General features: G+C 39.6%; 1 protein-coding gene and 1 pseudogene across 2 annotated transcripts; both read right to left on the reverse strand.

The window, feature by feature from the left end:
- Nucleotides 1-31: 31 nt before the first annotated feature.
- LOC137027712 (interferon-induced protein 44-like) lies at nt 32-6517 on the reverse strand. 2 transcript variants are annotated; one of them, XM_067396089.1, is made up of 8 exons: nt 6346-6517; nt 2826-3336; nt 2623-2677; nt 2484-2547; nt 2127-2279; nt 1869-2040; nt 1677-1777; nt 32-1600 (listed from the first exon to the last, which is right to left on the reverse strand). In XM_067396089.1, exons 2-8 carry the CDS (start codon nt 3334-3336, stop codon nt 1415-1417), a joined length of 1242 nt encoding a protein of 413 aa, XP_067252190.1. In that variant the 5' UTR covers nt 6346-6517; the 3' UTR covers nt 32-1414. The 2 variants fall into 2 exon arrangements, with proteins under 2 accessions (XP_067252190.1, XP_067252189.1); XM_067396088.1 differs by having other exon boundaries at nt 2352-2547.
- Nucleotides 6518-7089: 572 nt separating this feature from the next.
- Nucleotides 7090-10329, reverse strand: LOC137029126 (interferon-induced protein 44-like; annotated as a pseudogene).
- Nucleotides 10330-15177: the final 4848 nt, after the last annotated feature.

The raw sequence follows: 15177 nt of genomic DNA on the forward strand, positions 1-15177 counted from the left end.
ATAAATAATATCCCTTTAGGCCTGGTATTCTAAAACTTTTCTGTCAGCCAAATCCCTAAAATATTTACTTGAAGTACCCCCTGAGATTTTCATTTCAATAATTTAACAACACAAGAGGAATGTATGTTATTTTCTCAATTTTTATTTTTTTCTAAATTATTTTCTCAAAAATACTGTATTTATTATCTTTTTCTCCGTATATTTAAAATTTGATATTAAATAATTAAAAATATATATATATTTAAGACTCAACAGTAGTAAACAACACATTCCAAAGAATATTATTTAAAGGTGCCCTAGAATGAAAAATTGAATTTACCTTCGCATAGTTGAATAACAAGAGTTCAGTACATGGAAAAGACATACATTGAGTTTCAAACTCCATTGCTTCCTCCTTCTTATGTAAATCTCATTTGTTTAAAAGACACGAAAACAGGCGAATCTCAACATAATACCGACTGTTATGTAACAGTCAGGATCATTAATATGTACGCCCCCAATATTTGCATATGCCAGCTCATGTTCAAGGCATTAGACAAGGGCAGGCAGTATTAAAGTCGGCATGAAACGGAAGTTGCGATTGTCTTTTCTTCTGTACTGTGATGTCTATAAAAGTGAAACAGCATCTGAAATGAGAGGGTGGGGACTTGATTTCGTCCTTCGGGAATTGATTCGAAGTTGGGCGTTGCTAACAAAATGGAGGAAGATATGAAGGAGCGAGCGGGTAAGAGATTCCTATGGAAGTTGAGCTGCGCGTAAGTTAAGTGATGTTAATTTTGATTTCATGCCGACTTTAATGTCTGGATCTGTGCGCAGCTGAATCATCAGACTAGGTAAGCAAGCAAAAACAATAGCGAAAAATGGCAGATGGAGCGATAAAAGGGAGCGCGAGATTTAAAGGGGACGCAGCCTGAATCGGTGCATAGTTGATGCCTCAAAATAGGCAGTTAAAAAAATTAATTTAAAAAAAATCTATGGGGTATTTTGAGCTGAAACTTCACAGACACATTCAGGGGACACCTTAGACATATATTACATCTTGTGAAAGAACATTCTAGGGCACCTTTAAGCATATGGTGGAAAAAATAGTAAAAGTCAGTGAGGCCCATAAACTGTTTGGTTACCAACATTCTTCAAAATATCATCTTTTGTGTTCAGTAGAAGACATTAATTCATATTGGTTTGGAACAACTTGAGGGTGAGTAAATTATGTAAATGACATATTTTTGTAGTTTAATGAAATACAAGACCACAAGTATAAAAGTACTGAATGTTTCTGCATAAAAGCACATGACATTGAATGACTATAGTGTGATTAGCTTTCCGTAAGCTATGTAAATGATTTGCAGAACTTTCGATTTGGCCTTTATATTGAATCTGGCCTTAGCCACAAGAACTCAGAAAAGAAAAAAAACTATATAGGTTTGCCCTCCACAGGACGTATGTCATCAAAATAGTCATCTGCAAAACGAAGCATCTGCTGTAGAGCGGTGAGAAGCAGGACGTCACAGTTGAGCTCCAGCTCCAGCTCCTGACTGTAGTTCTTCACCGGTAACACGCAAGACACCGGCACACCCAACCGAGAGCTCACCTCCTGAACCTGCAGAGACAAACAACATCTCAGTCACTCTGAGTCCTGAGGGAACAGTTCATGTGATCATGTGACCATGTCTCACCTTCGCCTTGATGTAGGAACTGACATAAATGCTTTGAAGATCTTCCTCCACTAGAGAACATGCTTCATCTACTTTTGTCATCAAGACAATCTGAGCAATGCCTGAAAATGTTGAGGAACGTCACATGCAGGTAGCTCAATGAACAAATTACTTTGGATTAGTCACAAGACTGGCATAAATATGTTCACTTACCCAGTGAGTTCACTTTTCTACGTATGGCAGCATGTTTTTCCTCTAGTTTGTCAGACATGAGGGAAATTTTGGTGGCGTCTATCACGTACACCACACAGTGGATCTTCTCCTGTAGAGATGCAGGTTTGGAGGCCTTTTGCTCATCTGGTTGAAATGGTGCCATAGGGTTGAACTGAATTGAGAGTAATGGAAAGGAAAGATCAATTTTACTAATAAAAATACATTTCCAAGCCCAGAAACATGAACCTATACACTTACTTTATAGCGGTCTGGTACGTGACCTTGAAGAATGCTGCTGATGTCCTCAATATCCAGTCCTGCACCCGATCGCTCCTCGAGTCCCATGGTGTCACACAATACAAACGGCAGTGGCTTTCCCTCACGACCGTCTTTCACTGGGTATGTGCGAAACTACCAACAAACAGGAACCATTGTGAAACAATTGTTTTATAAGCAGGTCCTGAAGCCCTGATGATTGTGTACCTGTACGGTCAGACTAGTGCCTGCAGATCCTGACATGGCTTTGCTGGTCACATGACCAGTGAAGATGGAGTTGATGGAGTTGAAGAAACTGGATTTTCCAGCACCTACAGGACCGATCATTAGGATACTGACCCGACTCACAGATGCCATCAGGGGTTTATGATTCCTGATCATTTTCATGAGTTCATCTTTTCGTCTACAACAGAGGTCAGTTTTACTATTTCAGATTACAATAGGAAATTAGCAAAAGAGAGATTAAGTAGAAACATACTCAGCTGTCCACAGAACTTTCCTCCATGGTTTCTCCTCAATGCTGGCTTGAGGCTCTGGGAATTGTTGGATAAAGATAGAACTTTTTATTGGAGTAATGTTAAAAGACACTAAATAAGTTAATCATGTTAAAGATAAATTAATTTATACATGATTTTGTGTGTAAAATACATTAAGTTGTAATAAAGCTGATTATTGACTTACCCTGTTCCACTTTGTACACCTCGCATTCACTCAGTTGAGTGTCCTTCCCATATATTGATGAGGTATTAATGTTGAATGCACTCCCTCCTTGATAATACACAACTGGTTGGTTGTTGTAGCAAAAGTACAACTGTTGACCAAAGTTTGGCCCTTGAGCATCATCATAACGTGCATTATATCCACTGTTAACTTTGATATAGCTACAGGTTCCACCTTGAAAGCTGAACAGGAAAGCTTCCTCATCTGTAATATCCCGTCCACTTTGAGTATAATCTACACTAGTGTATCCACCAAATATGTAGCCTGAACGGTTGTAGGCTACAAGTAATGTTGGACCCTGACGGTCACATCGCTGGTGGAAGGCAGAAGCATTATATCCATGAACAGAAGCTTTGTAGAGAAGAGTCAGTTCCACATTCCCTAGTGAGGCACATAGCTGTTCTCTTCGCTCTTCAGGTAAATTAGAAGTGAGGGTATCCATGCTGACTTTTCTAACTTTGGCTTTTTGCATCTGTGCCAAAAGAAAATACAAGTTATAAAAAAATCTCTTTAAACAATCTTTATTACCGAATAACAGGGTTCTGTCACTTCAGTCTTGTTTATTATTGGTTTTGTGACAGAGCCCTAACACTCCTGTATTGTCTTGTCTTTGTGTAATCGTGCGGTCTTGAGTGTACTCGAGGCGTGTTCTCGCTTGTCTGCGTGCCTTTTTTTTGTTTTTTTGTAACCAATAAAAGCCCAAACCGTCCTGCAATTGAGTCCTCGCCTCATCCCTCAACCCCAACCCTGACAGAATGATCTGGCCATAATTAGGACTCAGCGGAAGAAGGATTTGCACCATCCACCAGCACACTCTCCCTGATCTGGCATCCACAAGCAGCCTTCTCTTCCTGTCTGTCCTGTCACAGTCGAAGAGACTGCGCCCTCCCTGTAAGTTGCTTTTGTTATGTGTGTATGGACCGCAATTGTCTCTCAGCTACTTCAGCACCTGTCCCTCCTGAACCACCTGCTCTGTCAGTCATGGCCTTAGAGACCATTCTTGAGTCACCAATTATCCCTGTCTGTCCTGCCATGGCCAAGAGGGTGGTCTTAACCCTTTATCTCACGATTATCCTGTGTGCCTAGGCAGCGTACAGCTCTCAGCTGGCTTCTTCCAGCCCCGTTTGCCAGCCTGAGCCTGCTGCTGACCCAGAGGTCATCCAAGAGCCTGTTACCGGCCTGGAGGCTGTCCTAGAGCCCACTGCTGGTTTGATAGCTGTCCCAGAGCCACTTTCTGGCCAGGAGGCTGTCCAAGAGCCCACTTCTAAGCCCTGGGAGCACTCCACCATGACTTTTGTCCCCATCCTGAAGGCTGGCCAGACCCATGTCCACCACACCGGCAAAACTCCCCTTGGGACTGTCACGTTTGTAATGTTCTCATTACTCGCCCTGGTCCCTGGCAAGTTTGATCTGTCTGCTCTAACTGAATTGCCAGTTCCGCCCAAGCATCTTTCCCTGGCAGCTCTGCCAAAACAGCTTGCTCTGCCGGCTCTACCTAAGCTCCAGACATGCCGGAGCCACCCACTTCCTTCCCTCCAGCTCTGCCTTGCTCTCTGCCAGGACTCCGGACCCACCTGTTCCTTCCTGGCTCAACCCTCCCTGATCATCTACCTGGTCTCTGGACCTTTTAAAGACTTGGGGTGTCCTGTTGGCGCTGACTTGGCTTTCCTCCCTTCCTTGTCTCTGTCGTTTGACCCCTTTCTGTCTTGTGTTGTCGTGTGATGGTTTGTTTTGTGTTCAGTGTTAGGTGTTTCCTCTGTGTTCAGTGTTCCCCTCTAAGGGGACGCCCCCTGGCCAGGCACTCTTGTGTTGTCGTGTTCTTTGTAGCAGGCTTTTTTGTGTTTACATCAGCCACATACTTTCATGTCGTCATGTTTTGTGTCTACACACAGTCTGTACGTTTTTCTCATAGCTGTGGTCATATCTTGTTTTGTGTGAGCACATGGTTTGTGATGGTTTTCATTGGACATGTGCTTGTGTTTTTGTTTGTGAGCACATGACATGCTCTCATGTCTATTGTCTTGACCACACCCATCTTGTTATCTGATTATTGGTTCAATTGCTTCACCTGCTTTCACTCATTACCTGTCTTAAGGGGCTTTCGCACCGAATACTCCTAGGAAGTAGCCACTCAGATAGTTCCACGAGAACTAATTTCTCCCGTGGGCCATATTCCTGGTTGTATTCACACCGGGAATAGGAACTGTGAAGCGGCCGACAGCGGCGTCTTTACGCGCAGCATTTACAAATGCTTAAAAAACGATGGATGGAAGACGCCATGTTTGGAGCGGTGTTTGTTGTGTGTTTTGTGATAATGGAGATGGAATGTAAACACATAATTTACGTGACTGAAGAGCAAAAAGTGGGGCTAAGAGACTAAATCTCCTATGACAACCTTCAGTATAACATATCGAGGTGGAGAAAAGAACACAACCCTGCAGACAACAGGTAAATGCCAATATCGCTGTTTTCCATGCTCGTGAAGTAAATATGTTTACATGGCTTTTTAAAAATACTGCGAGCAGGTTGCTGGTTTTGTTTCCCCCACAGGGTAGTTTTTGTTTGATTTTTGTTTTTTAACCAATAAAAGCCCAAAACTTCTTGCAACTGAGTCCTCTCCTCAACCCTCAACTCTGTCACAATCTTTATTGCAGTCTTTTGCCTTCTTAGGAGAAAGTGCCATTTGCGAATAACCAAAATATCATTTAAGAAACTTAACTCTGTTTAGTGTATGTAAACAAAATTTAAGCTATTTTAAATGTTCATATTTGCTTGCTTTATTGAATGAGTTATATACAATCAAGTTGGATTCTAACTTGGAAAAAAATGAAATATGCTTATGCTTTCACTGTCATTATGTAGTTTATAAAAAAATGTTTTATACATTTCAGAGAAATGCAGAATTCTTGATTTGACTGTCTTTTCTGACATAATTTAACATAATGTAACATAAAACGCTTGTAAACTATACTTCACATCATCTAGGTTTTTTATCTTTAAGAATCACAACAACAAAACTTTTTTTTTTTTTTTTTTCAAAATTTTAAAACGTCCAGCCACTTACACAGTTTATTCCTTCTGAAACGTTAAGTATAACCGTAATCACACGAAGAATCAGTCATTCAAAACACCATTAAACACTACAAACTCTAAATTCTTCACGCGTCCTACTGTAGTTTTGACAATACAGCAGTGTAAAGAGGCTACAGCCATCGAACAGCCTCTGAAATGGCACATCCATAACCGATATGAACTCATCGTTACCTTTGTCATGGCGGAGAATCGAAACTGAAAATAAACACTGAAAAGCTAATTTGCTCAAATTAAAAGACGTTTGAATAAATGCTATTCAATAACCATTTGCTGGAAGATAAACACTTATTTTATAACCCATAACCTAGTTGAAGCCTCAAGTACTTTTTATTATTGCATGTATATTTAAAGGGTTGCTGTCGATTAACAAACTAGCTTTGTAACTTACGTTTCGTAGAACACTCGCTCTTGCAAGAAACCTCGAAACACTTCTGCTTCTCTTGTGGACTTTGACCCAAGACTAGCAAGTAATGTTCATGTTTATCAGCACTGATGTTTGCTTTGTAAAGGTTATATTACGTTATAAAAACGTCTCTATAAAAGCATTCATCTTGGAGATTTTTTTCATTTTTTTTTTTTTTTTATACGCTGACGTTGACACTGAACCACAAAGGATTTAAAGGTGCAGTAATACACATAAATAAAGTAATATTAGGGGAGACTAGGGGACCAGGATTGTTGTAACACTTGTGTGATTTAACATGCTCGATTCAATAACCAATATTTTTCGATAAATTAAGAAAATGTCCAAATTAAACTTCAATGAAACTATAATGATTACGGTAATTAGCTTATTAAATGGATACGCATGCTTGGATTCATGGCACTGATGAAGGGTTGATCCCGAAAATATTTTGCATCTGCACTTGCACTTTTTGCACTTTTGATGGCCTCTGGACAATAAATTCGTTGGAGCTTTTTTTTTTACTTTATTCGTGTGCGGATCTTTCATTCTTGATTGATCTTAAGATCTTTTTGATCTACGCACCACCAGAAACTCTTTGTATAAGCATTGGTTTGGACCAAAAAAATACGATGAACGTGCCAATGAACTGACTAAAAGGTCAGTTCATCCAAAAATTTTAATTCTTTTTAATTAACAATTTTCATTTTTGGGTGAATTATTCATTTAAGTTGCCATTTTTCCACAGTAGGGATCAAACAATCTAACAGCATTTACCATAAACAACATACATAATGGAATGTGCATGTTAACTGAATACTTTTTTAGACAGAAGATCTACATCTTTTCCATATTTATTGGAGGGTTACATTATCCTTACAGTAGGTTGGTGCTGTTTTTACGTAGATAAGTGAATGTTCCCCTTTCTTGTATTTTGGCCATTTCACTCTGACTGATGATCCACCACTCTGGTTGCTTGTATAATCACGATTGGCATTTTCATTATAGTGAAGAGCAGCAAGGAGCAACCTACAAAGTTAAAAACGATAAAGGATAAAATTGGTAAGAGGGGCTTGATTAAAGTGTGATTAATTATGTGAATGAATTATACAGTGGGTACAGAAAGTATTCAGACCCCCTTAAATTTTTCACTCTTTGTTATATTGCAGCCATTTACTAAAATCATTTAAGTTCATTTTTTTTCCCTCATTAATTTATACATAGCACCCCATATTGACAGAAAAACACAGAATTGTTGACATTTTTGCAGATTTATTAAAAAAAAAAATATTCAGACCCTTTGCTGTGACACTCATATATTTAACTCAGGTGCTGTCCATTTCTTCTGATCATCTTTGAGATGGTTCTACACCTTCATTTGTTTGATTATACTGATTGGACTTGATTAGGAAAGCCACACACCTGTCTATATAAGACCTTACAGCTCACAGTGCATGTCAGAGCAAATGAGAATCATGAGGTCAAAGGAACTGCCTGAAGAGCTCAGAGACAGAATTGTGGCAAGGCACAGATCTGGCCAAGGTTACAAAAAAATTTCTGCTGCACTTAAGGTTCCTAAGAGCACAGTGGCCTCCATAATCCTTAAATGGAAGACGTTTGGGATGACCAGAACCCTTCCTAGCACTGGCTGTCCGGCCATACTGAGCTATCAGGGGGAAAAGAGCCTTGGTGAGAGAGGTAAAGAAGAACCCAAAGATCACTGTGATCACTTGGTGATGTAAGGCTTGGATGCAGCTGCTCGGCCATGGAAACCCATTCCATGAAGCTCTCTACACACTGTTCTTGAGCTAATCTGAAGGCCGCACAAAGTTTGGAGGTCTGTAGCTACTGACTGTTGAGAAAGTTGGCGACTTCTGCGCACTGTGTGCCTCAGCATGCACTGACCCCGCTCTGTGATTTTACGTGGCCTAACACTTTGTGTCTGAGTTGCTGTTGTTCCCAATTGCTTCCACTTTATGATACCACTAATAGTTGACCGTGGAATATTTAGTAGTGAGGAAATTTCACGAATGGATTATTGCACAGGTGGCAACCTATCACGGTACCACGCTTTCACTGAGCTCCTGAGAGCGACCCATTCTTTCACAAATGTTTGTAGAAACAGTCTGCATGCCTAGGTGCTTGATTTTATACACCTGGGGCCAGTTGCACCAGCTGTGCGCAAGTTACAACGTAGACTAGTTTTGACGTAAATGGGCACTAAGTTACAACTTACGCACTACTAAATATTTTTGTGTTGCACCATTAAACTTAGTTGAAGCGTAACTCTACGTATACACTAAATATTTACGGAAGCCTCCTATCAGGAGTAACGGTTGGAATAAAATAGCAGACTGACTGAACTGCATCAATAAGCTCTTGTTTTACCTGACAGACTTCATTCTTTACACATATATGATGCTGCTGACATTTACACTCTCTTAAATTTTAAGAGAGAGAACATCATGTGAAAAGATTACTTTGTTAGACACTCTTCAACACGAACCCGTTAAACAGCGCACCGCTGTGTGCATTGGTCCTATCACCTAGCAAGTTTTTCCTCTAGTTTGTCAGACATGAGGGAGATTTTGGTGGCGTCTATCACGTACACCACACAGTGGATCTTCTCTTGTAGAGATGCAGGTTTGGAGGCCTTTTGCTCATCCGGTTGAAATGATGATGTGGGGTTGAACTGAATTAAAAGAAGAATTTAGCATGAAACAAACATTTTATGATTCATACTTCAATCTTCATTCATTGTGAAGACAAGTACACTTACTTTATAGCGGTCTGGTACGTGACCTTGAAGAATGCTGCTGATGTCCTCAATATCCAGTCCTGCACCCGATTGCTCCTCGAGTCCCATGGTGTCACACAACACAAACGGCAGTGGCTTTCCCTCACGACCGTCTTTCACTGGGTATGTGCGAAACTACCAACCAAGAAGAGAAACACATCAAGAGCTGAAGAGCTGCTCCTCAACCTGAAGAGAGACTTCTGTAGGAAACACTGTGAATCCGGTTGAATCTGTACCTGTGTGGTGAGGCTAGTGCCTGCAGATCCTGACATGGCTTTGTTAGTCACATGACCAGTGAAGACAGAGTTGATGGAGTTAAAGAAACTGGATTTTCCAGCACCTACAGGACCGATCATTAGGATTCGAACACAGATGTTATCAGGGGTTTATGATTCCTGATAGATTTCATGAACTCCGCTTTTTGTCTACAAAACAGATCACAACTTTATTAGTATTAATTGCTGTATGAAATCAGCAAATATGAAATAACACTGAGTGGCAACATACTTAGCTGTCCAAAGAATATTCCTCCATGGCTTCTCTTTGAAACTAACCTGAATGACTGTAAAATTTTGAACAAAGATTATTATAGAACTTATGTTGGATTAATGTTAACAATAGAGCCTAAATAAGTGAATTTTAAGTGACACATTTTTTTCTGATGATTGACTTACTCTCATTGACTTTGTACACCTCACATTCAGTCAGCTCAGCGTTGTTCCCATACAACATACTAGCAGTAAAATTGAATGATTGACCCCGCTGATTAAAAACAACTGGTTGATTTTCGTAGCAAAAGTGCAACTGATTGCCAAAGTTGGGCATTCCAGCGTCGTCATAACGTGCAGTATATCCACTGTTAACTTTAATGCAGTGTCGGACTTCATCTTCAGCTTCGATGCTGAACAGGAAAGCTTCCACATCTCTAATATGCTGCCCGCTTTGAGCATACTCTACACTAGTGTATCCACCAAAGATGTAGCCTGAACGGTAGTAGGCCACAAGTAATGTTGGACCCTGACGGTCACATTGCTGGTGGAAGGTAGAAGCATTATATCCATGAACAGAAGCTCTGTAGAGAAGAGTCAGTTCAACATTCCCCAGTAATCCACAAAGCTGCTTTCTTTGCTCTTCTGGTAAATCTGAAGCAATGAGATCCATGTCTTCCCCAAATCTCTTATGCAACATTAAGACAAAAAGACATAATATAAATTTATACATATAAACATATGAATATATGTATATTCGTTTACTTTGCTTTTTCATTGTTTCATATTGTTTAGCTGATCATTTATTTTGGGAAAAAAAAAAACAGAACTAAATAAAAAAATATTTTATTTCATATTGTTGACAAAGGTTTGTCAGTTTGTCTTCCCTATATTACTTGATGTATGAGGAATCCACATTTCAAGAACACATTAATATTAATTTGGCCTCTGTTTACACATTCGTCTTTTTTCTTCTTTTTTTTAAGTAGCCTTCTGGAATAGCCACTAAAGTTCATAAATGAACATTAACCAATATTAAACCTGTAAAAATATTGTTCATTGTAGTTTATACCTAATACAGTAGCCTAATATTTTCAACATACATAACCTTATAAATTTTTATCTCTTTTTCAGCTTTTCCAGAATGTTATATTTACACCTCCATCAGTCCCCAGTGGTTAACTTTGTAAGGACTAGGCCTGTATTAGCCAATCAGGTAGCAGACACAAAGATGGGTGTAACAGTCTGTTGGGGAGTCAAAATTTGGTACAGCATCTGAATTGAAACTGAAACCAGAACGACGAACATAATAAGGATAATTGATCATTGTTTCATCACTGTGATTCAATAACACTTAATTCAATAATAGTTAAAAGTTAAAGACTAGTTCCAGATCATAGACTAGTTTAAATTAAAGGTAGGCTATTTACTGAACGTTACATTTAGCCTACCAGAGCCATTGAAAATAAGTTGCGACACTCCCATAGATTTCCGTTGAAACCAGAGAAAGCGGAATTGGTGTGATCGGACAGCCGATATTTCCACACACTCTAGCGTAGTCTTCCGGCTGGTGAATTGTTGCCTGGCAAGTCCAGAATGATATATCTTCTACAACAGTGTTCTCAAAATCAATTCCTGGAGGGCCACAGCTCTGCACAGTTTTGCTCCAACCCTAATCAAACACCTCCGATCCAGCTAATCAAGGTCTTCAGGATTACTAGAAACTTCCAAGCAGGTGTGAGTTGGAGCCAGTTGGAGCTAAACTGTGCAGAGCTGTGGCCCTCCAGGAATTGAATTTGAGTTCTACAAGATATATCAGTCTAGTCAGTCCGCCCTCCGTCGCGCCTCGAGTCAACTCCAAACCGTACCGTGCAATCAGATTCATTTATTTCAGTGACTCAAACAGCGTCACTCTAGTGCGGCGAGAGTCCATTCAATATCAACAAAGATTGCGCACGCGCGACCCGAGAGTTTGTTCTATTCAGCCGTGAATTCAGTTTTAAATGACCAAAAACACATTAACTATTTACTTTTCGCTGTTGACTCTCGTCGCTTTGCTAACATCATATCCGCCCTTCTCTGATTGGTTTACTCCGCTTCCTGTTTGCTCGGATTTGCTCTGCCCTAGAAATCGAATTGATTCAATGGCGACCAGACTCATCTACTGGTACAGCGTTGAGGCTGGATTTTCCAGGCAAGGAGAATTGGTGAAATTACTGCCTTTTTTATGTATAACCTATATGTTTAACACTTTATCTGACTTCTCATAGCCTAAATGTAGACTATTAATTATCAAAAGACAAAACAAAGACACTGACATATTTTAAAATATGTCAGCTGAAGTTTCTTTAAGTTAAAAAAGCTCAAACATGCATTTTAGTCTGGACTAGCCGAAGCTTTGTCTGTGAAACCTGGGGATTATGTTTTAAAGGGTACCTATTATGCAAAATCCACTTTTAGATGGTGTTTGGACATAAATGTATGTTGGCAGCGTGTGAAAACAACCACCCTACAATGATAAAAATCCACCCACTCCTTTTTTACATCCCAATTTAACCAAAGCAGTCTCATTAGACATGCCTTTTGATTTTCTAAGCAGAGTGATGTCACACTGCTCATTGACAGTCCCGTATTACCATAGCATTACCATTCTGCTCTCAGTGAGCTGTACGCTGTCTGCCATTTTCTCCGCGCTTCAGCAGCTAGTGGCAACAATGCCTCTAAGCAATCCCGTTGCTCTGTTGTTAGACACTGAGCATGCGCGTACAAGTGTAAACAGTTGCCTCTTGCGCATACAGGCAGCTGCAATATTTAAAAAAATGTAAAGTTTAACTGCACAGTGGCTGCTATAAATGACAAAGCCAGCAAAGATTGCAGTTCAGTCTCCATGTTATTGTTTACACAGTCGTCAAGCTTACGCAGAGCGAACTTGGGCAGCCACGCCATTTTCAAAAGTCTCCATTTGGTCAATTTATACTGAGGCCCCGTTTACACTAGTGCATTTTCGTTTTAAAAAGGCATACGTTTTACTACGGATATGCCTGTCATTTACATTATGCTGGCGTTTTCGAACCTCAAAAACTGAGGCTTTCGAAAACGCTGCAGACATTTTGGTTTTAAAACGCCTTTCAGTATAAACTGACCAAAACGGAAACTTTTGAAAACAATGGCTTGGCTGCCCCTGTTCGCACTGTGTATCTTTGATGACTGTATAAAATATAACATGGAGACTGAACTGCAATCTTTGCATAGTGTAAACGGGGCCTGAAACACAACCCCAGCATTTTCAAACCAAAATGGCGTCTACAGCGTTTTGGTCAGTTTATACTGAAACACAACTGCGCCGTTTTCAAACCAAACAGGGTCTGCAGCATTTTTCGAAAGTCTCCATTTTCAAGGTTCGAGATGTTGCTGTAGCGAGAGCTGCTGAAGAAGTGTTAATGATCTGCATCGTGTTAAAGGCCTGCTGAAGTGTCTTGGAACATGCAGCATTATTCAATGTGTTGACATAATTTCATCTGAAACAGGAAGACAGGGCAATATATCGAACAGCCCCGCCCCTTTTTAAAAATAGCCAATAGCGTTTAATTTATATCACAGCTCGACCAGAGCCGTTAAACTCAGTAAAACCTCTGTTTCCTTTTAATATCTAACCATTTCTCCTCCTATGATCTCGCAGATATGATCTGCTTTGTGCTGTCGTGTCTCTGGGCCGGAGCAGACTGTGTTTGCGCTGCGGCGGTTCACGGTACACTAGCATGAAAATGGACTTCATTTGCATCAAAGGAAAGCATATTTACACTGTCTGAATCGTTCCCTATTTTCGATATAGTGCACTATATGGCATTCACCATGTAGAAACTAGTAAATGTGTGAACAAATTACCAGTTTCTGCTGAGGCTTCAGTGTCTGTTGATAGTGTAGGAGGGGGCGGGACTTCAGTTTCTAGAGAGCATTTGATTGGACAGAAGATTTGATGAGAAGCTGAAGTGCGATGTGATGTCATGAAAATCCGTGATCCATTTTAGCGGAAGTGAGAGACTGTAAGTTTTGAATGCTTATATCCCCTAAATGCGAATTGTGTCATTGTTTTGGAACACACCAACTTATTCATAACATTAAGGCTAACATATTCATACTAAAAGCTAAAAAACATCAATTTTGATTGCACATCTAACGTTAAGCACGTGACATCGGTTACTGCTTGTTTGGCCCCACTCAGGTGAAGCTAACGTTAGCGAAAAATGTAAACTAAACTAATAAACCCCCACTTAGAGTCGCGAAGAGAAAGCAGTCTTACTGACTTTTTTAGGGGTAAAATGTCTCTCTATATCTTTACTGTATTTATTCACTCCATGTCGGGCTTTTAGGCTTCCTTAATTTGTATTCCATATCTTTCCTTAATTACACGGCTTACTCACTTCTCAATATTAGCCTACTATTTGTAAAATTTTATAATTATTGCAAAGTCATCGAAATTGACTCGTAGCATCAAAACTAATTATGCTGTGACCAAAAATGTTGAAAATAATGATGTCTATGAGGCAAAGCGTCAGATTCAGCTTACCTCGGAATGCTCACCTGTTGAGGCTCGTAAGATGGTGTTCAAAGTTCAGTTAATTTAAACACCTTGTTTGTTCCTGAATGAACCAACTTAATTGAGTAAAATGGTTTAATGATTGATCTACTGACCTACTCTCTCAGAGAGAGTTGTTTGTTGATCACTAGTTGTGTATTGAAGTGTTTAGTGGAAGTGAGTTGGTGGCTCACATTAAGTGTTCTCAATCTAAAACTTATCTTTTTCATATCTTTGGTGGGGAGGGGGATGCCAACTTTTATTTATGAGTATACCTGTTTCCCCGTTTATTGGAAATGTATTTTTGGGAGGGTTTCTTATCTTTTCTAGGTAAGTTATTTTCAAACCCCTTTTAGGAAGATTGATCTGTTGTTTATTATTTTGGCCTTGTCCCCTCCCAAAGTTTTGTTATCCCCACTTATGACTTTGAGAAACAAACATAGCCTATGACATTTCACATGTTGACTGAAAAGAATCTACTTTTTTCATTAAGCTCTTGTGATTTTGTGTTTGTTGAACTGAAACCTGGAAATAGGAGTTCTGCTGTACTCTCTGCTTAATTTTTTTGCGTGTGTGTTACCTGCCTTAACATAACCGGCTCATAACGGAAGCATTTTCAGTTTAAAATGTAATATGCAAAATGGCGATGCAATCTGTAAAATAGCAATGCATTTCTGTATTTTAAGATTACATCTTCAATGCCAAATGTGCAACGTTTGGCGCAAAATGATCATTCAAATGCAGTAGCCTAATATAATTTACATTGACCATTTCCAACAATATTTTTAACATATAATTTAAACATATTTTAATGTTTTACAAGTTGTTAAATGAAAATGTATTACAAAACATGTTCAACCAAGATGTTCCCCAGTGCACCCTGTCAATCATTGCGTCAAAGTGGGGCCAGGTGTTGGAAACATGGTGGCAGCAGAACAGAGCTTATTTATTTAGTA

Source organism: Chanodichthys erythropterus, chromosome 10, assembly GCF_024489055.1.
Source record: "Chanodichthys erythropterus isolate Z2021 chromosome 10, ASM2448905v1, whole genome shotgun sequence".
Classification (NCBI taxonomy): domain Eukaryota; kingdom Metazoa; phylum Chordata; class Actinopteri; order Cypriniformes; family Xenocyprididae; genus Chanodichthys; species Chanodichthys erythropterus.

Coding starts and splice junctions, on each gene's coding strand:
- LOC137027712 (XM_067396088.1), bottom strand. CDS start 3,336: ATGCAAAAAGCCAAAGTTAGAAAAGTCAGCATGGATACCCTCACTTCT. Junction 2,041..2,126: donor ACGTACCAGACCGCTATAAA/GTAAGTGTATAG, acceptor CTCTCAATTCAG/TTCAACCCTATGGCACCATT. Junction 1,778..1,868: donor TAGAAAAGTGAACTCACTGG/GTAAGTGAACAT, acceptor CAACATTTTCAG/GCATTGCTCAGATTGTCTTG.